This window comes from Xenopus tropicalis, chromosome 4 (assembly GCF_000004195.4).
Source record: "Xenopus tropicalis strain Nigerian chromosome 4, UCB_Xtro_10.0, whole genome shotgun sequence".
Taxonomy (NCBI): domain Eukaryota; kingdom Metazoa; phylum Chordata; class Amphibia; order Anura; family Pipidae; genus Xenopus; species Xenopus tropicalis.
Genome location: NC_030680.2, coordinates 108966787 through 108992951, shown reverse-complemented (window position 1 = coordinate 108992951; position 26165 = coordinate 108966787). Strand labels below are relative to the sequence as shown.

At 38.4% G+C, this 26165-nt stretch overlaps 2 protein-coding genes across 3 annotated transcripts in view; one reads left to right on the top strand and one right to left on the bottom strand.

Moving 5' to 3' along the window:
- The window catches only part of LOC548351 (uncharacterized loc548351), a 66756-nt gene extending 59843 nt beyond the window's left edge, over positions 1-6913 (bottom strand). Inside the window, exon 1 of one of the 2 annotated variants that reach the window (XM_031900061.1) lies at positions 6636-6913. In XM_031900061.1, coding sequence (XP_031755921.1) covers positions 6636-6702 — 67 coding nt within the window. In that variant the 5' untranslated portion in view covers positions 6703-6913. 2 annotated transcript variants of the gene reach the window in all.
- A 100-nt stretch (positions 6914-7013) lies between these two features.
- On the top strand, positions 7014-22148 carry dph5 (diphthamide biosynthesis 5). Its single transcript, NM_001005058.1, has 7 exons — positions 7014-7387; positions 12135-12259; positions 14962-15070; positions 17967-18087; positions 18537-18576; positions 19611-19714; positions 21466-22148. The coding sequence occupies exons 1-7, from the start codon at positions 7253-7255 to the stop codon at positions 21702-21704; spliced, it is 873 nt and encodes a 290-aa protein (NP_001005058.1). The 5' UTR covers positions 7014-7252; the 3' UTR covers positions 21705-22148.
- Positions 22149-26165: the final 4017 nt, after the last annotated feature.

Sequence of the window (26165 nt, the reverse complement as noted above, 5' to 3'; positions counted from 1 at the left end):
ATGTGAAAGCTAACTAAATATACAAAAGTGATCTGTGACTCTCAAAAGATCTTGTGTATGACCACATTACGTGCCATAATAATAAAAAAATACTAAAGCAGTTCCAAGGCAAAGATTTCCTCACATTTATCGAGGCAAAACATTCCAAAAATATAAACAGAAAATTCTCCATAATCCCTTTACCCTGGGAACCTCTTTTGTTTTGTGTTGCTATTAATAGCCTAGACTAGAGGGTGGCGCATGTATAATCATTTAAACAGGTAGAGGTTAGCCCTCAACTTCATTTATATATTTATTTATTTTTATTGGGGACACTTATGATTGTGGTTCTGCAGATGGCCGATACTTGACACTTACTTCAGTCAAGTACTATGGGACTGCATTAGCCCCCTGAGCTGGTTTAAAGAGCATTATACACCTGTATATACCTTCTCCCAACATGGGCAAAGAACTTATGCTTAAAACACATTCTGCCTATACATTTATTTAAAAATGCTAATTTCTTAGTATATTAAAAATACTTATTAGCTATGTTAAACTATGGATGCTGAGCTCTTTATAAATAACCTGCACCTGTATTCAAATAAGCATTACCGGATTACCTGTGCACTGGTGCTCTAATTATATCCTCTTTACCCTGTTTAGCTAAAGAAATATCAAAAACCGTGGACTTTTTCTGTAGGGATGCACTGAATTCACAATCTTAGGATTCAGACAAATACCGAATCCACCACAAAAGACTTCAACAGATTTGAACAGAATCCAAGCCTTAATTTGCATATGTAAAATAAAAAAGAAAAAACAACCATCTAAAGGCTCTTCAATTCCTTTCTGACCCTGAGATGGCAATTGGACCATTTCCTGGATAAAACAAATTAGTTGGTAGGCCAGCTCACTGCTTAGGCTTAATCTTATAACAGACTCAAGTCCTACAGAGTATGTACAGGTATCGGACCCCTTATCCGGAAACCCATTATCTAGAAAACTCAGAATTACGGAAAGCCCGTCTCCCATAGACTCCATTTTAATAAAATAATTCAGAATTTTAAAACTGATTTCCTTTTTCTCTGTAATAATAAAACGGACATATAAATAATCCTTATTGGATGCATAACACTCCTATTGGGGTTAATTAATGTTTTATTGATTTTTTAGCAGACTTAAAGTATGGAGATCCAAATTACAGAAAGACCCCTTATCCAGAATACCCTTGGTCCCGAGCATTCTGGATAACGGGTCCTATACCTGTACATAAAGTAACAATCACAAGTTGTGCATCTGATTCCATAGTGGCAATGTGTGACATTTCCATTCATTTTAATTGCAACAGAATGTTCCTCAGGGTGATATTAACCTCAGGCTTCTTTAATTGAACACTGCATGTTTTCAACTCACAATTAAATGCTGTAAATTCTGATTACTATATCCATTTAACACATAATTGCCAGAAGGGGTATGATTATAGGATTATTAATACACCACACCCAATTCACATTTTATTAATGCAATTCTTAGCATAAAAAATAAGCACAACCCCCCACTCAAAAACTTCCAGTCCAAAGTCATGTGGTAATTGAAAAAGTTTGTAGATATTTCAGGTTCAGATTCGGTTGGGCAAACACTCAGATTAATGTGAACCAGAATCCTGCAAAACAAGGCTTGGATCCAGACAAACCTAGGATTTGGAGTATCCCTATTTTCACGATTAAAACAATAGGTAAAAAGTATGTTCAGCACAAGGCCTGTTTGAACTCATGTTGAACAAGGTGGTATATGGCTCATTTAAGCTCCAATCCACTCATGAATCTCACAAAGCAACTATTAAAGCTAATGTAAAAATCCCAGGTAATCAACGATCTGTACAGTTCTATATAATTAAAAGAAATCTTACAAGTCAGCATTTATCCAAGCAGCTGCAGGGCTTTGATAAATAAGGGCGCTTGGATGGTGATATCATTGATGATGATGATACCATTCCCTTAGTAATCACCAAGTTGTAAATTGCACAGTTCACAATCTCAAAAATAATATTTATGTACTTAGATCTCCCTGGAAGCTAACAGGTAAGTGCCATGGACATGTTTCAGAACCCAGAAACAAGTACTAAAAGTGCACATATTGTAATTAAATATATTTTATAAAATTAGTAACTGACAGGGTTATGTAATAAAAGGCACGGAATCTGCCCAAGAAAAGTAACCAATAGCAACCAAACAGCATGTAGAATTGACTGGTTACCTGTTTAAAAGTAAACATCTTATTGGTTGCTATGGGTTATTTATACTGGGCAATATAGGTTAGACCTGTGATCCCCAACCAGTGGTTCAGGAGCAACATGTTGCTCACCAACCTTTTGGATGTTGCTCCCAGGGGCCTCAAAGCAGGTGCTTATTTTTGAATTTCTGGTTAGGAGGCAAGCTTTGATTGCATAAAAACTCAGTGTAATTGCCAGTCAACACATGGGCTATTAAATAGCCAATTATAGCTCTCATTGGCACCCCCAGGAACCCAGGTATAAAAGGTTGGGGATCCCAGGGATAGATTCTAGATTTTAAACAAGTTCAAGTATAACTCTTCCATTTACTCTTAGCATAGAAATATACGCCCTCCCCTCTTTTGACATGAGCTCAGTCAGGTGGGATTATGTAGAAAAAAATGCATAAATATTGAAAAATCTGAATTTTCTAATATAATTTTTTGGGGTGTAAGGAACTGGAAAACACACAGACAGCAAACATACAGTCTTTCATGGTTTCTCTTCAATGTGTGGAATTAGGTATAGTATGTAGAAACAAAGTCAATAAAAGGAAAAACATAATAACATGCTTTGTATAACATGTCACTTTTTAAAATTTATTAAAAATTAAATACATTTATAAAGAAGGATTTTAAAGCACCAGCATATCCCACAAGGCTGTACGATAAATAGTATGAGATCTGTATGTTTCATATGTGCACCTAACACTGACAGACTTTACAGGAGGTAAAGGGGCCTTTCACATCACAGTTTACATTATAAAAGAGAGATTCCTACTGAAAAAAAAATATTGAAGCATTTTCACTGGACAGACAACAATAATCAGTCCTTTAGGAAAGATATGAAGTCTTGTCTAACAGTTCTGGAAATGACACTCAGACAATGCCAAAGGTTTAGCAGGTTAAAGAAACAACATAAAAAGACAGAGATAACAGCCAGCTGAAAGTTTATTTTCCTTTTTATTATCTTTCTGGGTTTTTTTTTTACATCCACTAGACATTGAACAAGCTTAGATATATTGTGGCTATATAGCGCAATATATTTACTTGGTTCAAAAATTAAATGCATTTTGGCACTTTTAAAAAAGAGGAACACTTGTCTTGGATCACATGTAACAGATTAACAATTTCTTTGTCCAAATACCTTTTTTAACACCATCTGTTATGCATGTAGTACATATATTGGTTGAAGCAATCAGAGCAACTTTAACTTTTTTATAATGTTACCAAATAACAGTTTCTGCTACAGACTACAACAGGAATGTGAAAGAATATCTAACAGAAACCAACCTTTCCAACACTTGTTACATTGTCCAAAACTGGGTTACATTTTGACAAGTGTGTCAAAGAATGTATCTAATTCCATTGACCAGTAAGCAACATTTAAAGAGAACCCGTCACCTTAAGAAATAATTCCAAATATAATTTTATTATGTTAGTCCAGCAAAATAAACTTTACCTACACTACGTACATTATTTAAATCTTGTTTCCTTCGTTATTTTGAAATCTGCAACAAGAGCACACAGGCAGGAACCATTTGTGAAAGCTACCATGAAGGAAAGCTTTGCATTATCCCAAAATTGAATGTAGGAGCCAAAAGGGAGGACCTGACGCACCTGACCCATGAGCAGGCTACACAATTACAGACAGTGAGTAGGGAGGGGGCATGTTAGGAGTGCGGTGGCATCAAGAAAATGTATAATATAAAGTGAAAAAGATTGCTGCGTCTGAGGCATACAGGTGGCAAAGGGATTATATAATTGACAACTGAAAATACATTTATAACAGGTATAGATGTTTTAATAAAAGAAAGAATTAGGGATTTATGTTTAATCTAAAAATGACTTTCTTTATACAGCTTTTTATGTCCGAGTGACAGAACCCCTTTAAAGGGAATACTATGGGGCACATTTACTAATCCACAAACGTCCAAAAAGCGTCCGAATGCGGTTTTTTTCGCAATGATTTTTCGAGCGCTCAAGACGAAAAAGTCACGACAATTCGCAAAAGTCGTAATGGCTATGAAAAAGTCGCCACAATTCACGAAAGTCATAATGTCTATGAAAAAGTCGCCACAATTCACGAAAGTCATAATGGCTATGAAAAAGTTGCGACAATTCACGAAAGTCATAATGGCTATGAAAAAGTCGCGACAATTCACGGATTTTGTAGTGGCTATGAAAAAGTCGCGACAATTCGCGCAAGTCGTAACGGCTACGAAAAAGTCGTGACGGTGACGAAAAAAATCGCAAAAATACGAAAAAGTTGCAAAATGTTCGTTTCCAATCCGATTTTTCCCCGTTCGGGATTCGGATTCGTGGATTAGTAAATCAGCCCCTATGTATCTAGTACTGTAAATACTATTAAGCACTGTGCATCAAGGGTGTGTGAGCTGAGGTGTTTTCAGTGCCTTTCTTAAGACTAATAAAAATATTTTTAAAAAATATTTATAGTATTTTGGATAAAGAGTTTGCAGTTCATAGATCCCATGCCTGTATACCTAGGTGTGGTGTTTTATTTCATACACTACGTTTGGTCCAAGTGTTTTATAGTTTAGGCCAGCTTTTGTCAATGATTGCTTCTAATCACTTCAGTTGCAATTATCAGTCTCACAAGTTCAGTTACTGTTCAGCACCAAAAAATATAGTAGTATTTAAAATTCCTATTTATATATAACATGACCCTGGATAACTGGAGAAGCAGTCGTGCTTGAAGCACTGGTATAAATGATCTTTGAAACCATTAACAGGCCTCCTGCTGTGCTAGGCTTTGCACTGGGTGCACCATCTGAACTTGTACCAATTGCAGTACTAACCGAAGATATAACTTAGGGCTAACAACCTACATGGAAAATTTTGACTTTATCTGACCCACAAAATCATGTCATGCAACAGGACATGATTTTGTAGGCTCCTACAAAATCTGATCCCTACATCTGTAATGCAGGTTAGATAAGTCAGATGTTTTCTTTTGTTTATGCATCCACATCCCTCATTCAATTTATTTCAATGATAAAAAAAAACTCTTTCCAATACCAACATCAGATTTTATCTCATCAGATAAAGACACAGCATGCAGACAATTGTGTCCTGTCGGATGGTAAGACTTCCATGTAATTTATACATTAGATTTTTCTATCGGTCCCATTTTAATTTGACTAATGCAGCTACATCCAACTTGTAGAATGTGTTCTGTTGATCGGACACCTTTTGACAAAAGCTCCTGCACAGTTTAGCCCTAACTCACCCACTGGCAGATCACAAGTAAATATTACAGATATTTAACAAATTGAGCGTGATATTTATTAAATCTTGTTATTACAGTACTATTTAGTGCACATACAAAAAACAAACATGCATATTTTAAAGGCAAATCTGCACCCATCAGGTGTGAACTTCAGCAAAATTCAGTTAACACTGTGTGATAAGCACTACAGCGCTAATTGCATACATTATAGATACCAAGTAATATAACACTAAAGCAACAAATTTAAAGTGAAAGTGACTGACAAACTTGAATAGACACATACTTCCTATAAGAGGTAAAAGGAAAATAGAAATATAAAAAAATGCATAAAATCCAACAACTTCTCTGCAGACCTTCCATCAACAGAGAACATGAGGATATCAAGTCAAAGGCTTTTCATGTTCAGCATTACAAACATTTCACATTTGCGGTGGTAAAATTGCCAATTTCATGTACATCTGGTTCCTTGCAAATCTGCAGAGATATACAAGGAGATGGTTGTGATTGGACTAATTATGCAGCATTTCGGCACACAAAATTTGATTCAATATAATTGAATTAGCTAATTGTTATAGAAATATTATTATCCTTTATAAGCACCTACATATACTGCAGTGCTTTATAGAGATAATATATCACTCACACCAGTCCCTGCCCTAGTGGAGCTTACAGTTAAGTTCCTATCACATATACACATGCTATGGTCAATTTTGTCAGAGATCCATTATATTGCATGTATGTTTTTGGCATGCAAAGGGAAACTGTTCTTCCTAAAGGAAACCCATACAATCAAAGGAAGAACATACAAACTCCTTGCTGATAGTGCTGGAAATGGAACATAGACCTTCAGCCCAGTAAGGTAACAATGCTATCCACAGCAACACCGTGCTGCCCAAGTGTGCCAGCTGGGTCATGGCTATCTGGCCTGCCTCTTTCCCTTGCACCATTGCACCTTCACATAGGCAAAAATACACTGTGGGCATAAGTATAATAATATGTATAATGTCATGCACCAGCAACTCTAAAATAGATTGTTAGTAGATGAGCCCCTTTTATTTTGAGACAGTTACTAAGTATAAGAACTAAAAGTATCAAAGACACAATGAAAAAGTCACCTCACAAAAACACTTACCCAGACCTAGAAGAGGAATGTGCTGCCCACTAGCCAGGGGCACAGTTGGGATCTTAGATCTAGCCATGTAGTATCCTCAGAACAGTAAGATACAAGTGTCACTGCACTACAAGTGTCACTTCATTTTATAACCCATTAACTATAGGGCGGACTTTGCAACACACACGAGTTATCGCACCCTCAAAGAGGTTTACATTTCAGAACCCAACTATGTTAACAATGTAAAAATCTATGCCAGCACTAAAGATGGCTACGCTTTCCTGAGTCCTCGCCGTAACAGACGTAGCATAACGGTATCAAATGGAGACCGTATTCGCTTCTTGAGAGGTTGCCCTTAATAAAAATGGACGCTCAAACACAGCGACCAAAGTGGTGTTGCTTCAGCCGTATGACGTAACGCCGGAGAGACTGACAGCGTGGGACTGAGCAGCGGACTGGCGGCGAGGCAGAGGCCACTCTCTGGATAGGGCAGTCATTCTGTACTAATTCTGTTCTGATTATAGGGTCTTTAGTGATGGCAGAGGATACAATGGCAATGAATAGAGTACATTAGAGAGGCGTTCTTTTAGCTACATTATTAATATCTCCATCGCAGAAAGGATTTTTCACTTGATAAAATGCTGTATTTGATAGGTTTAGGCCTTGGAGATGAGAAGGATGTGACTGTAAAAGGACTGGAGGTGATCCGCAGCTGTGCCAGGGTGTACTTAGAAGCTTACACCTCTATACTCACCGTGAGAAAGGAAACTTTGGTATGAAACCAATTGCCTGCTGCTCTCTGCATGTTCCTGGAAATGCTATGGGATGTTGTACACACAGCTTTGAATTCTTCTGTAATTTTTCAATTTCTGTTTATATGTGTCACAGAGTGAATATATATTTATGGGAACTGCATGCGTTAAGCAGTTATATGATATAGCTGTTAAACTTTCTTTGTAGTACTGCCTTGTCACTGTATAAAAGCTCAGTCCACAGGCAGTCATCTTAGGTCAGTACTTGTTGACCAGATGGGTGCCAGGTTGCATGAATGACAGTGCCTTTTCAATGAAACAAACTGAGTATTAATTGAATGCCAGCTCTGACAGCTGTGGTAGCACCTTATAGCTGACCCACAGCCATTTATTCTCAGTTTAGTTTAGGTTTCTTCTCACCAGAGATTCTACAGCAGATGCGGTCATATAAGGACATTATTTGTCACTTATTTCGCCATGGTTTACGTTACATCTGATTACATTGTAGCTGCTGGAAACTCCACTGGAAAGGTTAAAACTTCAGTCTATTTGGCTTATAAATGGGTCATCAACCAGCAGCCAGTAAGGTGACAGGCTGATTGACTAGACCCTGTTAGAAAAATTGGATTGGTAAACTACTTACTTTCACAGTTAAGTTAAATTGCACAATTCGTGTTGGTAGCCTGAAACATTGCCACAGAAATAATTACGGTTCATAAATGGAATACTATCTTATGCACCATTACAGAAGAAACTTAAGGTTCGGCACTAGTAGTATGGGCAGAGCATCACGTATACTGGTATATTTGGGAGCTACACTGCCATATAAGGGTGCTGTCATGGGCCAGGTGATATTAACTGCAACCTGTCACACCACTAGGGCCTCTTCATCTTCCACAGTAATGTGATTTGTACAATCTGAGAATTTATTTATTAATATGTTTGTGCCTCTCACTGTGATATGATGAAATCCTGTCTTATGTATTGTTACAGGACAAAAAAGGGATCAACACTGAGTAGTAGTGTGCAGCTGGCCTGTACCACATGACTGCTTTGTAAACCTAAAAGTACAAATATAAAAATAACATGCTCCATTTCTTGGCCCTCACATAGGCATAGATTTAAGTATATTGGTATATTGGGCCTCTTCATCTACCACAGTAATACCATTTGTACAGTCTGTGAAATTATTTGCCGGTACTTCCCTTATTGGAATATGTGTGTGCTGTAATCATGCATTGCTTGTTGTCCTTTATGATGTGATGAAATGTACTGTACTTAACATAGAATAGTTTATTGCAGCTACCTGCTTTTGTATGAGAGCCTTCTATTGACTCTTTTATAAGTGCCTTAATGATCACATGTGCATTTCTCCACCACCACTAGATGCACCAATACTTAAAAAGAAAATAAAGATTGCAACATCAATATTTCAGGACGTCAAGTCTAAAGCTGGCCATACACGCACCGATACTATCGTACAAAACCTCATTTCGTACGATATTCGGTGCATGTATGGCATGTCGGCGAGTCCACCAATATCTCAGGAAGCTGCTGATATTGGTCGACTCGCCGATCGGACCGGTTAAAAGATTTTGATCGGGCGCCATAGAAGGCGCCTGACCAAAATCTGCCGTCAGGGCTGAATCGGCAGAAGGAGGTAGAAATCCTATTGTTTCTACCTCCTTATCTGCCTGTTTCAGCCCTGACGGTGTGTGGTGAATCTGACGATGTTTCGTGCGACCAATGGTCGCACGAAACATCGTCAGATCGCCACGCGTGTGGCCACCTTTATCTTTGTAGTATGGAGTTCATGTATACATGAGTATTGTTTATGAAAGATTGGTCATATCAAATTAGTCTAGTGTTTTAAAGAGATACTAACACCAGAAATTATCATGTTTATTATTATTATGTTATTATCATAACATTTCCTTTGCATGTTACTGATAATTTTGCCATAAAAGTATTTGTCAGATTAGCTATCTGGGCCCTCTAAGAGGGGGCTGCAATATTTGTGCAGCAGTAAGCCATTAGCATTAGAAGATATAACTGACAAGATGAGAAAGAAGAGTCAGGTTGGCAAAACAGGCAGGTTTAGGAACTTTAAGTAACAGTTACTTACAAAAGCAGCCCTTTTCAACATGACCTATAGGTACCTTTCTATGTACATTAATATTTTGAAGATTAGCTTTTTGGTGCCAGTATCAATTTAAGGGTACTACTTTATATGTGTAGTAATCTGATTCTGTAAAATGCTTTGTTAATTTGTTGCAAATTGTTAGGTCAGTAGTTCCACTAAGGAAACAGTTTCATACTTTGCTGGCAGACTGGCTGAATCAAGGAACCAGAGAGTTGTTAGAAAGGATAAGTGTAGCTGAGTTCTTGAATTCTCTGTTAAAGGGGTGGTGCCCTTTAATTTAACTTTTAGTATGTTATAGAATTAACCATTCTAAGCAACTTTTCAGTTGGTCTTTCTTATTTATTTCCTATAGTTTTTTAATTATTTGGCTATTTCTTCTAAAGCTGGCCATACACGGGCAGATCCGCTTGCTTGGCGACATCGGATCTTCACCCGATATCCCCACCTACGGGTGGGCGATATCGGGTAGCAAGTAGGTTAAAAAAAAAAATAATCCGATCGTTTGGCCCGGGGACATTTGCGGCCATGGGGCAGTCAGTTCGGGGACCACATCAACGAGCCGATGTGGTCCCCGATCCTACTGGATTTTCTAACCTGGCTGATCGATATCTGGCCAATTTCAGGCCAGATATCGGTCGGCCAGGCCCCTCGTTTCTGCCCCTACACGGACCAATAAGCTGCCGAGTCGGTCCAAGGGACTGATATCGGCAGCTTCTATTGGCCCGTGTATGGGGGCCTTAACTCTTTGAAGCTTTCAAATTGGGGTCACTGACCACAGCAGACAAAAACAATTTTATTGTAATTGTTACTTTTTATAACTTTTTTTTTTTTCTATTCAGTCCCTTTTCTTTTCATATATCAGTCTCTCATTCAAACCACTCCCTGGATGCTAAGGTAATTTGACCCCTAGCAACCAGGTAGCTGTCATAACTTTAAACTGGGGAGCTGCTGAAAAATTATTGAAATAATTAAAAAAAAAAAACAGATAATAAATAATGAAGACCAATTGCAAATTGTCTCAGAATATTACTCTCTACATCATCAAAAAGTTAATTTAAAGGTGAAGAAGAATTGTGTTCACTGATGAAATTATAAAATGATTTAGATCTCATTTAAGCATTAAGGAGGATATTCAGTTATGTTAATAAAAAAAAAAGTTTAATCTTTGATGATAAACAGGTATTCTACCCCACAACTTGTTATTATTTTATTATGCTTTTTTTTTTTAAATATAGCACCAACATATTCCACAGTGCACAACAGAGTTTATCATACCTCCCAACTGTCCCGCTTTCCACGGGACAGTCCCGGTTTTTAGAGCGCATACCGCTGTCCCGGATAGTTCCATGAATGTCCCGCATTTCCGTAATAAATTACGGAAATGCGGAACATTCATTGACTTACCCGGGACAGCGGGATGCGTTGGAGCTCCTTCTTCCCCAGTGGCTCCTCGGTGTATGCAGCTCCTTCTCCGGCGGTCCCAGGTACTTTTATAAGGTTGCGCCCTTACGCACGGGTGACGTCATTACGCACGGGCGCAACCTTATAAAAGGGCCTGGGACCACCGCAGAAGGAGCCGCATACACCGAGGAGCCACTGGGGACGAAGAAGAAGGGAGCTCTGTGTATGGGGGGGCTGTCTCTATTGGGGGCACTGTGTATGGGGGAGCTGTCTCTATTGGGGCACTGTGTATGGGGTGGGACTGTCTCAATTGGGGCACTGTGTATGGGGGCACTGTCTCAATTGGCACTGTGTATGGGGGGCACTTTCTATGGGGGGCACTGTGTATGGGTAGTACTGTCTTTTAGGCTATTGGGGGCACTGTGTATGGGGGGGCAAACTGGTAGATAGTTATAACTCACTAATAACTCACTGCCTTCTCTCTATATTTGTAGGAGTTGCTATATTGTTTTCCTTAGGTAGTACAGTATGAGGGTATAGCACATTTGCGTCTGATCCTGCCATTTCTACTATATAAAAGGAGAATTTTTTCAAAAAAAAATGGATGGGGTGTGGTAATTGGGGCGTGGCCACAAAAGTGGGCGTGGTCAAAAATTTGCCGCGCTGTGCGCACCAAATCTTTTTGTCCCTCTTTTCATTTTTCAAATGTTGGGAGGTATGGTTTATACGTCATTCACATCAATCGCTGCCCCATATTCATATTCACAAACACTCTAGTTAGCTGTAGCCTGTATGTGGTTGTACTCACAGGAAGCTTATGCAAGAAATACAAACATCTTGCAGAGGATGCCCTGTCTGGAATTGAACCTTGGACTTAAGTTTCCCCTTAGCTCATGAAAATATATTTTTATAACAATCACCCTGCCATATTATTCCAAGAATATATTGTATAGCAAATTAGCATTCAATCCAAATTGTGCTTGTTAACATGCAGGCAGCATCCACCAGGGGAACCTGGGAACTTTTTGTTAAAAAAAAAAAGATTTGGCCTAAAAGGACCTTTTGTGTGTTGATATACTATCTGCCATTAAGGTAGTGGCTTTAGTTATTTAGAATGTTGGACACAGGCCTTTGTACAACTGAAATGTTGATTTTTTGAAATTGGTAGGTGTGGCACAGTATTTAAGATTCTATATGTGCTGAGTTTACTTTCTTCCTGTGTAGGAAGAGTTTTATGGGAGGGAGTTGATCCTCGCTGACCGGGAGACAGTAGAGCAAGAGGCTGACGAAATACTGCGAGATGCTGCTGTCAGTGATGTAGCCCTTCTTGTAGTTGGTGATCCTTTTGGGTAAGAGTGATGTAATAATGCATTACACTGAAAGCATATACCTTTACATATTCAAAGCTAAATTCAGTGTGCCACCAAGGGAGCAGATATCTTTCATAACAAGTGGGAGTTAGTGGGGGAAAATATAAATGTTATGCCGTTGTATAATACACTGCACAATTTTAGACATATAAAATAATCTGAACATTTTCAAATACTAAAAAGAAATTATATTTCTTTTTTAAAAAAAAAAAAAAAAAGCCATAACAATGGCAGCTTTCCTCCTCTTTCCAGGCACTAATTTTGTTTGTCCCCAAACCAAGGGAACAGAAAGTATCATTGATTTCGTCAACTACTCTTTTGTTTTTCTTTTTTGTTCGCCCTGGAAAAGCAAGTAAGCATTTACTACATTCAGTTTCAGGAGCTGGTTTATTAACTAGCTTCAGAACAGAGGAACGAAAAAAACAGCTTTAACTATGCCACATTTAGAGTAAGCTGTGAAGTCTGGCAAGGTTCAGATGTTCCCTTGGGAAATTTATTAATTGGACAATCCTTTGTATAGACCTAGGGATTATAATTGTTAATGATCTTGTCCTAGGATTTTAGAAGAAGGTTAGTAATACTTCAGTAATAGTTTACCGGAGAGGTCTCTATAAAATTTCTTATAGGTGTAAATGGCAATGCTTTTTTCCAGTCATCTTGATAACTGAAATCAAGAACAACCAAATATCATGAACAGTTTACACTTTGTAGCTCATTGTGTAATTTAAATCAGACATAAATGCAAATTTCACATGTGGAAAAAGGAAGTGCTCACCAATTACTAGCTCAAATACCTTAGGGACCAGATCAGTTCAAATGATGAGAACATTGGTAGAGATGATCTTGGAGAATTTACTTGGTTTGTTGATTGTGGTTGAGTTTGCCTCTCTCTGGTGCCTTTAGAAAGAAGGCTAAAGATACCTCTGAAAAAAAGATTTTAAAAGTTCACCAAACAATTGTAACATCTATAAGCAGAGAAAAATTCAAACAACTGCCAACTTGGCCAGGCTGTCATGGAAAGTTAATTTTTCCCTTTTATTTTGTTCAATTACATGTGCATTAACAATATAATATTTGAGTGAAGATCAAATGTGTACATGTCCATACATATGTTGAGAAGCAAAGGTAAATCCCTGGGGGTTGCCTAAATGTTAGGCACGTCCTGTGATTTCAATTTTAATGTACCTGAGACCTCTGGGCCAGCGCTCCTGTTGGATGAAAATTTCACCAGCCTGGGGTACTATTATAAGAGCACCTTTTTACAATTATCATCATCTAATTGGATCCTCTGTAGTCCCGGGCTATAGTGAAAAGCTACCTTCAGGGTCTAACCCTCCCAGGGTCTTAGGTAAGCAATAATGCTTGGCAACCGCTTACAATGATTATACCTTTCCTTCTCCTTTTAATGCCATTTCATAAGGAATTTTAACAGGCTCATGACAAGCTCTCTAAGATTTATTTTTGTTTCTTTAATAAAACCTTTTTTGTGCTATTTTTTTTTTACGCAAATATATAAATAGCCATCAGAACAACCAGTTAAAACATTATGAGACTCCGGTGAGTCTGTTTTACTTAGAACAGTGTATGATAGAAAATGCCATTTCATATAAATCCATCTTAATTTAGGGCATTATACACTTAATCTTGTCCGTTCCTTCTATGCGTGTTCAGAGAGAGCATTGGAAGCGGAGTAGGGTCGTCTGGTCCCATCCCTAGGGATATCTGGGAGCGTTCTAAATTCCACATTACAAATCAAACTGCAGTGCCTCATTTCTATTCACCCTTTCTTTTGTCACTAGTTTTCCCAGAGGATAGCTTTCCATAAGCATTTTAGCATCATTGTGTTCCCTAAGGGCCATTTGTGTGTGACCTCTACATATATCACTGGGGGCACAATGTCATTGAATGGGACCCCTCCATATATCAGAAAGACAGACGCACATTATAAAGTTTGATTTGGATCCACATGATTTGGCTGCAGTAATTGTAAAGTGTATTAGATTTATCTGGTAATTCCTATCCCTGTGTACTTAATATTACCTAATGGTTTTTTTTCTCCTTATTGAAATTAATCTATAGTCCCATTTCAGACATTTTCTGGTAGTTTATGTGCATTGTAGTATATAGCCTTGTACGTGCGCAAAACAACAAAACAATAGACACTTGCTTTTCACATCATGTATTCATTGCTTTTAGCATGTTCACCCTTAGCATGAATCTGTTGGGGTATCTGTACCTATGTACACACAGTCCACCTATCTTTGCCTACAATCTAGAATTTCAACTTGTAGTGTCTCCCTTACAGCTAAAAGTATAGTGGGATTTGCAGTACAGTATTAGCTGAAAAATCAGAGTCTAGACAGTCCAATTTTTTAACCGCTTTTATTTACTCATTTTAAGTGCAGCAGCCATAATAAAGCCTTTCTCTGTTTTAGATGAATGATTTATATGTCTCCAAAAATATTCTTAGAACTACACAGCAGGTTGAATTTTAGGAAGGTTCCAAACCTGCTTGGCTGTTCATTTATGTGCTAGGCTAATGTATAAGTTTATTGATTTTTCTGTAGGCAATGAGCTATTGTGTTCACCATATAATTGCATCATTACATTGTCCATTGAGCATCACTGTATGCATATTTCATTTCAGCACTTTTTGTTCAAATTTCTCATCTGCCACACAGGGCTACAACACATAGCGACCTGATCCTTCGAGCAGCTAAGGCAGGAATCCAGCACCATGTTATTCACAATGCTTCCATCCTGACTGCTGTGGGCTGTTGTGGTCTTCAGGTGAGATGCTTTTGTGCTGTGTTATTTTTCTTAAGGGTAAATAAAAATTACACAGAAGATGATTCAGAGGATCACTTTATTGGTTATGACCCCTCTGCCCCCTTTAATGTTTATTTTGAGTGGGTGCAAACATTTATATGGTAATAACACCTTATATACTTGCAGCATGAATTGAACTATTTGTCCCATCCTTTTGTGACGTATGCATCTCTGTCACAATATTTTTTGCGTAACTCTGTATGTGCTAGTAGCTGAAGGGCTGTGTGCAATAAACTGTATTTAAATAGACTGATTATGTCACATAAAAAGTGAGTACAACATTCTTTAATAAGCACATGCAGTAAATGAACATCTGGCTTATGTCACTTTTTTTTTTTTTTCTTTTTTAAAGACTAGATCCAATGTCCTATAGGGAAACACACTGTACTGTCTGTACTCTAACCCTACCATCTTCATCTCCAAAAACTCACTGTATATGAAACATTCTGACATAAGCTTTTAGTATATATCGGTTAGGCAGAGTTTTGCATCTCTTCGTGCTCTTGCATCTACCCCTTAGTTGTGTACTAAATGAGTTAATATAAGCAAGTAAATGCAAATCAGCTAATAATTCATCTATACACCACTTTCAAGAAAAAAAAAGTTAGTACGGTGTAGATCTATGTAGAGTTATTATCAATATTAGATTTTTGATGCAGTAGCACAACTGAAGAAACCTGTTTTACATAAGATCTGGACAAGGTGTGATGTATATAGGCTTGCACTGCATAGGGAAAGTAGGTTCCTTAGGTGTATGTATCCTGCCACTGCCAAGTCTGTCTGGAAATGCATGTGTTTCCTCAAGTGGTTCAGCTTAGCAAATACACAGTTTAGAAAGTATAATGCTTACTTAAAGACATGCACTTTGCTGTTTGAAGTCAATAACAGTGGCTGTACACTTTTCTTACTTGAATTGTATCCACGCATTTGTAATAGTTAAATATGGAGAGTCTACTAGTCTGTGTATGCAGGAGCTAAAATAAAAGTGGAATTTATATCAAATTCATATGGAGCTCACATAGGAGTAAAGTGGTTTTTTTTTCTGATGGAAAAACAAAATCTGACATCTGGTCCCCTAGATTTGTGATAAGGTACAGATGGAGGCAGATTCCACACAATTCCCATAGGAGCTGTACTGTTTGTGGCAATTCCAGAGTCCTGGGAAAGAATGCATAAGTATACACTTTGACAAGTTTAAAGTGTGTGTGCGTGCGTACTCCGTATTCCTCCTGCCTTGAGTGCTGGCATGCCCTGATGCAGAAAGTGTTTATTATATTAATACTTTATTAGTAGAAATACAGAGGTACTTGGTACCTGCTACCCTATTAGCAATGTAACTCCACCTAATGGTAAACAGTTGGGCAAAAGGATATTGAGCAAAAGCTGTGTAACATAATAACTTATATTGCAACACAACCTATTATAATATAACACGTCCCGTCCCAAATTATTAACGTGTTGCTGGCATCAAATTCAAAATACATCATGTATTTTTCAGAAGATAAAGTTTAAATATTTTATACGGTGCCTTTATACTACATGCAATTTAAAAATAGGGTTTAAATCATTTGTCAATCTTCACCTTTTATTTTACACTGTGACCAAACCTTTTTTTTTTTTTTTTTTGGAAACAGGTTATAGTAAGAATAGAGGGACTTCTAAAAAATGCCAATCTGTATTAATCTTTAGGATTCCCGTATATAGTAATTGGTTCTGGTAATCAACTTCAAATGTTTAAGCTACTGAAACACAAATCCTGATGTAAAACCCAAGTACCTATCACCCATGTCATTGCCATGTCCACACTGTTAAGGTGGCTATACACATTCTAGCTGCAGATATCGGTCCTTTAGACCGATTTGGTAGCTTATCTGCCCATGTATGGGGACGAACAGTGGGCCTGCCAACTGACATCTGGCCTGAAATTGGGCAGATCGTGATCTGGCGGGTTTGATTTTTTCCTTCATTCTATCCGCCATTCTAATTCGATCGTTTGGCTCCAGGGCCAGACAACTGTCTCAGCCCGATATCGCCCACCCGTAGGTAGGGATATCGGGAGAAGATCTGCTCATTTGGTGACCTCGTCAAGCAAGGGGATCTTACGTGTATGGCAACCTTTAGATACTGTCACTTGTAGATTTGTCCAACAGCTTTATCTGTAATATCTCTTGGGACTAGCTCCTGCAATACGCTGAACCGCATTCAGGCACACTGATTCTCTCAGATGGTTTAGCAGCAGTGCTGTTCCACAAAGGATTTAGACAAAATAAAATTGTCCGTCTGTGCTGGCTAGAATCTCTTGATCCAAAATTGTATGAATGATTCAGTGGCAGCCCAGGCAGACCAAACGAGAAGTAGTGTGACAGTGGTCACCAGCTAATGTAGCACACAGAATTTCTCAATCCAAAATATCAGTTGGGCAGGCCACTGTTTGAAATCCATAAAGGGGCCAATACGCTCTCAATGCGTTGGCAGGCAGTGTGTTGGCCCGTGCATGGCTACTGTTGGCCCGTGCATGGCTACTGTTGGCCCGTGCATGGCTACTGTTGGCCCGTGCATGGCTACTGTTGGCCCGTGCATGGCTACTGTTGGCCCGTGCATGGCTACTGTTGGCCCGTGCATGGCTACTGTTGGCCCGTGCATGGCTACTGTTGGCCCATGCATGGCTAGTGTTGCACCACAGTTCCTTTAAACAGGGATCATGTTTTTTGGTACATATGGCAGTAGTGTGTGCACAGTATGAGTAAGGAGGGTGCACTGTGGGATGCATGTAAATGCCATAATTATAATGTTCATGTAAGAGATTGCACTGACCTTTCCTGTCATTTTAAATAAGTATCATTAATTTACTTTCTAGCTTTATAACTTTGGAGAGACAGTTTCAATAGTCTTCTGGACAGACACGTGGAAGCCAGAAAGCTTCTATGACAAAATTAGGAGGAACAGACTGAGTGGAATGCATACTCTGTGCCTACTTGGTAAGATGTTTTGTACAGTATTCAGCTTCACCATTCTGTGTAACACCATAACCAATCCTAATGATCAGTGCAGCATAATCTTATTCAAGTTATGTTGCCATAAAGAACGATTTTATTGGGAGGTCATAATTAGTTTGTTGGTTTAATTGAGAGGTTGTAAGCAAAAAGCTTCTCCTATTTTAGGATATTGTTACCATAAATGTATTTTCCTGCCAGCACAGTACACAGTACAGAATATGATCTATTATGAGTATGACTTACCTGCTGCTGCTTGTCTCCAGAGGAGCATTCTTCATTTCATTCAAACTTTTAGTGATCCTTTTATAGTAAAGTTCATCGTTGTCATTTTTGTGAGAAGCAGCGTATCCACTTGTGCTGAGGTGTAAATTTAAATTTGAAGAGAAGGAATGTACTCTGACTGTAACCAAGTTTCTCTTGTTTACATACAGATATAAAAGTGAAAGAGCAATCTATAGAGAATCTTATGAAGTAAGTGATACAAATATTTATGAAATCAGTGGATATCCTGTGGGCTACAAATTATATTTCAGGAGACTGCTACATGGAGAATTCAGAATAGTAGAGTAGCTTGCAGAGTGGGTTGGGTACAAAAGTACTTTAGTTTTGGTGAGGGTTTGTTTAGGCAGATTCAGTGTGTGCAGACTCTGCTGACCCTGGTATTGGATTGCAACTTCCAGCCCCTCGTGACAGGTGGGTTTCCGGATAATGGATCCCATACCTTTTTGTTGGTGGTTAATAAATAAAAATGTATTTTATGGATATGTTTTTGTTATATTGTTATTTGTTATTTTTATATACAGGTATGAGAACTGTTATCTGAAAGCCATTATCCAGAAAGATCCAAATTACATGAAGGTTATATCCCATAGACTCCATTTTAATAAAATAATTTAAATTTTCAAAATGATTTCCCTTAAACTTTGTAATAATAAAACAGTATCTTGTACCTCATACTTGATCCAAACTAACTAATCCTTGGAGGCAAAATAATCCTATTGGGTTAATTATTGATTAAATTATTTTTTAGTAGATCCAAATTACAAAAAGATCCCTTACCTGGAAAACCCCTGGTCCCGAGCATCCCGGATAACAGGTACCATACCTGGATAATTTTTCCAGTTGCACTGGCTCAGAATTCTTAGTTGGAGAATACATGTGTCAGCTATTCCTGAAGTAACAAACTGATTCCAACGTGAATCAACAATTCAGACTTTCCGAATGATTAATGGCTCGACTGAATTTTAGTTATAGCAAAATAAAGAGCATGTATAGGTTAACTGTTCGAATACATTTTTATAACTGACAGTTCTCCTTTTAAGGATTGTGCAGTTCTGGTGTATTTAGTGGTCTCCATTATGATACTAACACCGGGTTCAGCCCTGGTGAGTGAAGAAAACTGACTGTGTTTTGCCATAATAGGCTATTATTGCCCATTCTGGGCTCTCATAGCAACTTAATTTGGAAATGCAATTGATATAATATACCTTTGTTTCTGTTGTCAGAGGGAATAAAGCCTTTGAGCCTCCCCGTTATATGACCGTGAATCAGGCAGTAGATCAGCTTTTAGAAATTGTACAGAACAGAAGAGAGTTGGGGGAAGAGCTTGGTAAGTAAATACTTACATATACTACTCACTAATCCCAGCCTAGTAGAATATATAGGTGTTACCTACACATTTGTGTTAGTGACTGTTGAATAATTATCATTCTTGGTCACTTTAAGCTACCAAAGAGAGTGAAGCATAGTCGGGGCACTCAGTAGTACTCTGAAAGGTGGGCCACATACATCCATATTTGTTGAGAGTCCTGTATATCCAGTAAATACCTGCAGCAATGTACATTTCAATCAGTGGTTCCTGCAAGTACAACAGCAACTACAACAATATTTGCAGCAACCATGGTAGTGCAGAACTGTGGGGGAACGGAGTCTTTTGGACATTTTAGCTTGTGACTGCTTTGAGGTGACACATTTTTTTGGCAATGATATTTCAGTAAAAATAGGCCAGTTATATCTCATAAACTAGCTTTGTAACATTGTTTTCTGGTAAAATGAGATGTGTTGAAAATTTGTCTTTGGGCTGAATATTTCTTTAAGCAAGCAAAATAGTAAAAGAAATGGGACGAGTCTTTGGAGAATTTTTTTGTAAATTTGTCCAAGGACTCACAGTGTCAACATCTTTTACAGAACTCCTACAGGCAACTGATTCCCCCCATAAGTCACTTAGTAATCAAGTTGATAACAGAGAGATAGTTAGCCCAGTCTGAAATGAAGGTTCCTATGAAAGCAGCCATCCTTGTTAGTAGTTTCTCACTGAGAGCTACAGTTAAACATCCTGAGGGGTGTGGACGCCACATCCTGCTGAGAACCCAGGTCAACTTCATCTTGAGGACCTGGGTGTGTGCTTCACATACACCACAAAGGACGAGCTTCCTGTGCCTCCAGACAGTTGAGAGGATGCTTTGAACAGAAAGTCAAAATAAGTACAAAAATGCAACTGACTCTTTGTCATTCTATGTCATTAAGCCATTGTCGTCACTAATACTTTTTATATTTTTTGAGGGGGGGGTGAAGTTAGAGTTCATAGGTTGCACGTTAACTTCACAGTGGCCTGCTGTTTAAAACCTGATTTATCATGTGATGTCCTGGTATCAACCTAGAACCTTGTATTACATTGGCTCATATACATTTTTTACTTTTAAATACTTACAAACACTTCAGATAAGCAACATCTGAAAGCAGTGAGTGCTAGGAAGGGTAAATTGCCAAGTCATTTTGGGCACAAACATATTGCAGGTGTAATCTTCTTACTGTAGTTACAGCTGAAGCAGTTAGTGTAAAATTTGTCATATAAATTATTGAAACCTACTTTAATGCAATGAATGATATTTGGATAACTGAAACAATAAGATTTGACGATCCCTAAATTGGACTGTCTTACAAGGGCAACACAGAAATTCTGCGGGGCCCAAGCCCTAATTTCCATGTCTTATTTCTACCACAAGCCTATGCAATTCAGTACCGATATGATTTAGCACTTGCACAGTCATGTTTTGAGACATACTGTATCTCTGGCGGGCACTGTCCAACACTGCTGCTAGCAAGAGTTTAAGAGTGTATTATCCACTTCCTTATCCAAGGAGTCAGCCACTCCTTTTTTGAACCCATGTACCACCCTTCAACCCAGGCCATGCCGCTTGATTTGCCTCCTCCAGTGGTATAAAAGTGATGACTTCCAACAAATACTAGAGAGTTGATAAATATGCAAAGGCCATGACTCTAATAAGCCTATATTAGGCTATTCTAAAAAAATTGCCTTTACTTATTTGCCTTTACAGTAATTCTTGTATTCTTTTTCAGCTTTAACTGAGAATACAATCTGTGCAGGACTGGCACGTGTTGGTGCTTCGGACCAGAAAATTTCAGCTGGGACACTGCAGCAGCTGAGCTCAGTGGACTTTGGGGGTCCTCTTCACTCTCTGGTGATCAGTGGCTGCATGCACCCCTTAGAACTGGACATGCTAAAGCTGTTTGCTGTGGAACAATCCACTTTTGAACAGATAAATATAGAAGATAGTTCCACATATTTGTCATCATAGAAACCATATGTACACCATTATTAGTCATTGTTATACAGCAGAGAGCCTCAGATAATGGCTTACAGGCTATACTGGGAGCTGAAACTCACAAATTGTGGACAACCACAAATTGGAAAGCCTTGCTGTATACTAATAGCATATGTGATACCAGGCACACACTGCTTAATCATTGTGTTATGTTGTTTATCTCATGTCTTTACTAAGGGGCCAGTTACATATTAGGAGTGCACAGCTTTTTTTGTGATACTTTTAACAGAACCCCAAGCAGAACTGTTTGTGTGATTTCATATTTAATTATCTATTATATATGAAGAATGTTAAGTGGGGTGTACACTGGATGATAATTATTATTGGGATATTCTAGCCAAATTGTTACATTTGCTATTTTTAAAGTATTCTGAACTGACCAAAGCTTGTATTAAAAATAAGATGATGAAAGGAAAACAAATCTGCTGTGCGAGTCTGCTATAAATGCATGCCAACTTTCTTGCTCACTGGTGCCCCCTCCTGTTACATAAGAGCAGTACCATTTCTATTGGTAGTTTCTGAGGGAGAGAGGTGCTGCTTTAAAGTCCCAAACTGTAAAAATTCGTAAACAGAATTGCCTCCACTGCAAACCTTCTCACTGTTAACAATTGTTTCCAAAGCGTAGATAGCGTACAAAACAACATGCCCAAAATACATTTTATAATTTCTCAGCAGAAGTCTGAATCAGAGTTGAAGAAGTCTATGAAAGAAGTGCATGCAGATGAGAGACTGCAGATGTTAAACCATTGGCTAAGGCTCCTGCTACATGGGGCGGATTCTCTTGATGTGTCTGCACCCGGAGCCATGGGTGCAGGCATACTGAGGAAATTTCAGCACGTAACTGCATACCCAAGCATTTACATGCCAAAACCCACTCAATGTGCTTGCACCTGGGCTAACGCAATGGATCTGGGGGCAGGCACATAAAAAGCTTAAGGATTCTCAGACTGCATTTATTTTGTCTTTTAGGTCAAAAATTATATGCACCCAAGGCACATGTTCCAAAATACAGCATGCATGGTTTACATATGGATTTCTGCATACTATGGATACCAGTACATTAATGCATCTCCTACTAAGAGTGCTGATGTTTCAACATATAATCTTTATATTAGGCATTAACTCTCCTGCCAGAGGCCATGATTGCTGAGTGGTGGCTGCTGACTCAAGAATTCCTGTGTCTGTAAGCAGCAGAAGTGAAAATGCCCAGTCACTGTGAAAATATTACTGAGTGTAGTTTTTTTTCTAATGGCCAATCCCCATTCTCCTTAATGAGGATGTTTATTTGTTAATGTTTTTGCAATTGAAAGTAGTATTTTGTCCCTTTCTGTGCAGCTGGTTATGACTCTTGATACAATGTAGAAGTCAGCTGTCCTTCAGCCACAATTCCAGTTCCTGACATGCCTTCTATGCTTCATCACAGATCTGTTACTCCCCTGGCATCTGCTACTTTGTTTCAATAGTCAGGGCCAGCAGGGCAGAAAGATGCAGCAAGGTTGCTTAAGGTGGCCATACATGGGCAGATTTAAGCTGCAGATTTGGGTCCTTCAGACCGATTTAGCATCTTAAATCTGCCCAAAAATTGGCCAGATGTCAATTGAACATGTTTTATATTTTCCATCGGATCGGGGACCACATTGGTTCAATGATGTGTTCCTTGCTCCAACGGGTCCTATTTCCTTCATTGTAATTCCATTGTTTGGTCCTCAGTCCAAACATTTGATTACTCTGATATTGCTCACCTTAGGTGGGCACATCAGTGGAAAGATCCACTGCTTTGAAATGAATTATGTGAAAATGTAGTATAAGCGATAGGTCTAAGTACAACGGATACTGCCATCAGCCTACACCATGTAAATGGACCAACTAATATGTACAGCAAGTAAAGCAATGGTTTCCAATCCCTTTCAATGGACACCTGTTGGGTAAACATGCCATGCGGTTCATAATGGAATTACTTTATCCAGGTGGCACAGTTGCTGTTTGCTAGGAGCTGCGATGAGGACGCAGGACTTAAGTTGTAACGATTTTTCCTTCCTTAATGACCAAATTCAGTGTGATCTGACAAAACAGTCAAATTATTGTAAAGTTGGTGCACACCTGACAATCGTACATCTAGTGATCTTTCATCCAACATCGGTCAGAAAATCGATTGGGCAGGTGTTAAAATTTTCTTTGTTAACAATGAAATTTGCTCATTGTCCAATAGATTGCCAGACCTAGCAGGTAGCTTTCCAGACTTCAACTAGACAATATCATTTGAAATGGTTGTTTTTGTTGATAGGCAAATTGTACTTTTAGACGATCGTTTCAGGATAAGCGTATCCTACGATAACTAAAAGATCTTTTTAACATCATAACGTGCATGACCAGCTTTATTTCTGCTCTAAGGTGGAGTACCAGCCCTGTGTATGAGCTTTTTGAAACTTCTATTGATAAACATGTTGCATGAGCAGCTTGCTTAACATCTGTTTAGCTTCCCCATCTTCTTTTCTTGTGGTTTCATCGGCAGCTTCTGACTAAGCGAAGTGAGGTAAGCAAACTGGAAAAAAAAGAAACAACTTTGAATAAACAACTGTTAATTAGTAGTAGTGTAAGGGCCCGGGCACATGGGTTTCATGCACAGTTGAGATGCAGGTGTGGGCACACCTAAGCACATGAGCTGATTTCATTTTATCCTACCTGCTTGTACCCATCAGAGTCCACTTCTCACAATGCTCGCATTCCTTTTAAACACATTTTTATGCATTTGAGCTAACACCATGGGACTATAAGTGTGCTTGGTTAGGAAACATCAAGCATCTCCATTCTGTAGGGTATAGCAACAAATTTATACCTGGCTTAAAAAAACGCTTATCACGAGGAAGAAGCAGAAAAGTTGATTGTAAATCCCCTTTTTTGGTTTACAGTGGTATCCTTTATAATACCTGATGGGATATGTAAGATGAAATCATGTTTTGTCTTTTGATTATTAGCTTTCCTATTCAGAGGATTCCTAGTGGTACATAAAAGTTGTGTGTTTACTTCAGAAAGTCTACTATAATTTATATAAATAAGCTGCTATGTAGCCATGGGGGCAGCCATTCAAAGGAGAAAAGGCACAGGCACATAGCAGATAACAGATAAAACACAAAACACTATTGTACTCTACAGAACTTATCTGTTATCTGCAATGTAAGCTGTGCCTTTTCTCCTTTTTTCCAGCTTGAATGGCTGCCACCGTGGCTACACAGCAGCTTATAATATAAATTATAGTAGTGTTACTGTAGCAAACACACCAGTTTTACCAGTGCAGGGCAACAGTGCATTATATTTTTATTACTTTAAAGCTCTTTCATTTTTTGGAGTTACTGTTCCTTTAATTGGCAAATATCTCAAATGATCAGACCTGGCCTCTCTAATCTACATAACCTGGTGCTACAGGAGTAAAGGATGCTTCCCCCACTAAATTAGCAGTAAAGAAACACTTCAGTACACTGGAAAAGTGCAAAATTGGGATAACCACTGCATTTATTGTAGGATTTAGATCAATGTATTTTTCATCAAATAACCAGTAGTTTGGTATGCCAGCAATCGGTCTAATGGCAGCTCCAAGGAACAGGAAATTAGAATGTTTAGAAAGGCAGTGGATGTTCTACTACAGAAGTGTGAAGACAAGTGTGTTTTCTCCAGCATCTTTTTCAAGACTATTGGAGGAAATTCCGGGAAGAGAGGGCGTGAGTCATAGCCATTCTACCAGATTGCCCAAGAAGGCCTTTGCACCTGATGCTGAAAAGGAGGTTACAGGGGTGTCAGCTAATTTCCTCTAATAGCAGGTACAATCAAACAGGGACCAATAAAGTATCCCCAAATTAGAGTACTGTCCTTCAAGGCTTGATTTCTGATCGGAAAAGACTGATACAATTAGGTTTGCCTGGTACAATGATAGACACAATGTTAAAATCTAGAACGAGATGTATAAGCATTGCATATGAGAGCAAATAGAGAGTACTATTTTGTTGGCTACAATAGAGACATATTCTAATGACAGATCTTGCTATCAAAAATTGACAAAGACTCGCAGAACAGCAATATTAGTTTTTATAAGTAAAGCATAGTCTTCTCAGAAATAAGACATGTTGAGCAACTTCCCGAATTCTTGGTTTGGAAGAAAGTTTTGGTTATGTAAAAGCCAAGTGTACTGCCAAACAGAGACTCCTGTAGGCTGCCAGTCCATATAGGGGCTACCAAATAGCCCAAAACCCCAGCAACTATTTTCATGCTTGTGTTGCTCCCCATTTTTTTTTACATTTGAATATGGCTCATGGGTAAAAAAAAGTTGGGGACCCCTTCTCTAAAGGATACCATTTTTAACTAAGGAGAAAAGAACATCATTTCATACTTACCAGAATTGTATTTTCCTTGTTAACAATAGCATGTTAAATAATAATAAAT

Bases quoted from the DNA above. Each gene is read 5' to 3' on its own strand.
- dph5 (NM_001005058.1), top strand. From the start codon at position 7,253: ATGCTGTATTTGATAGGTTTAGGCCTTGGAGATGAGAAGGATGTGACT. The intron at 7,388-12,134 runs GTATGAAACCAA...CTTCCTGTGTAG, and splicing joins CCGTGAGAAAGGAAACTTTG to GAAGAGTTTTATGGGAGGGA. The intron at 18,577-19,610 runs GTAAGTGATACA...TTCTGTTGTCAG, and splicing joins TCTATAGAGAATCTTATGAA to AGGGAATAAAGCCTTTGAGC.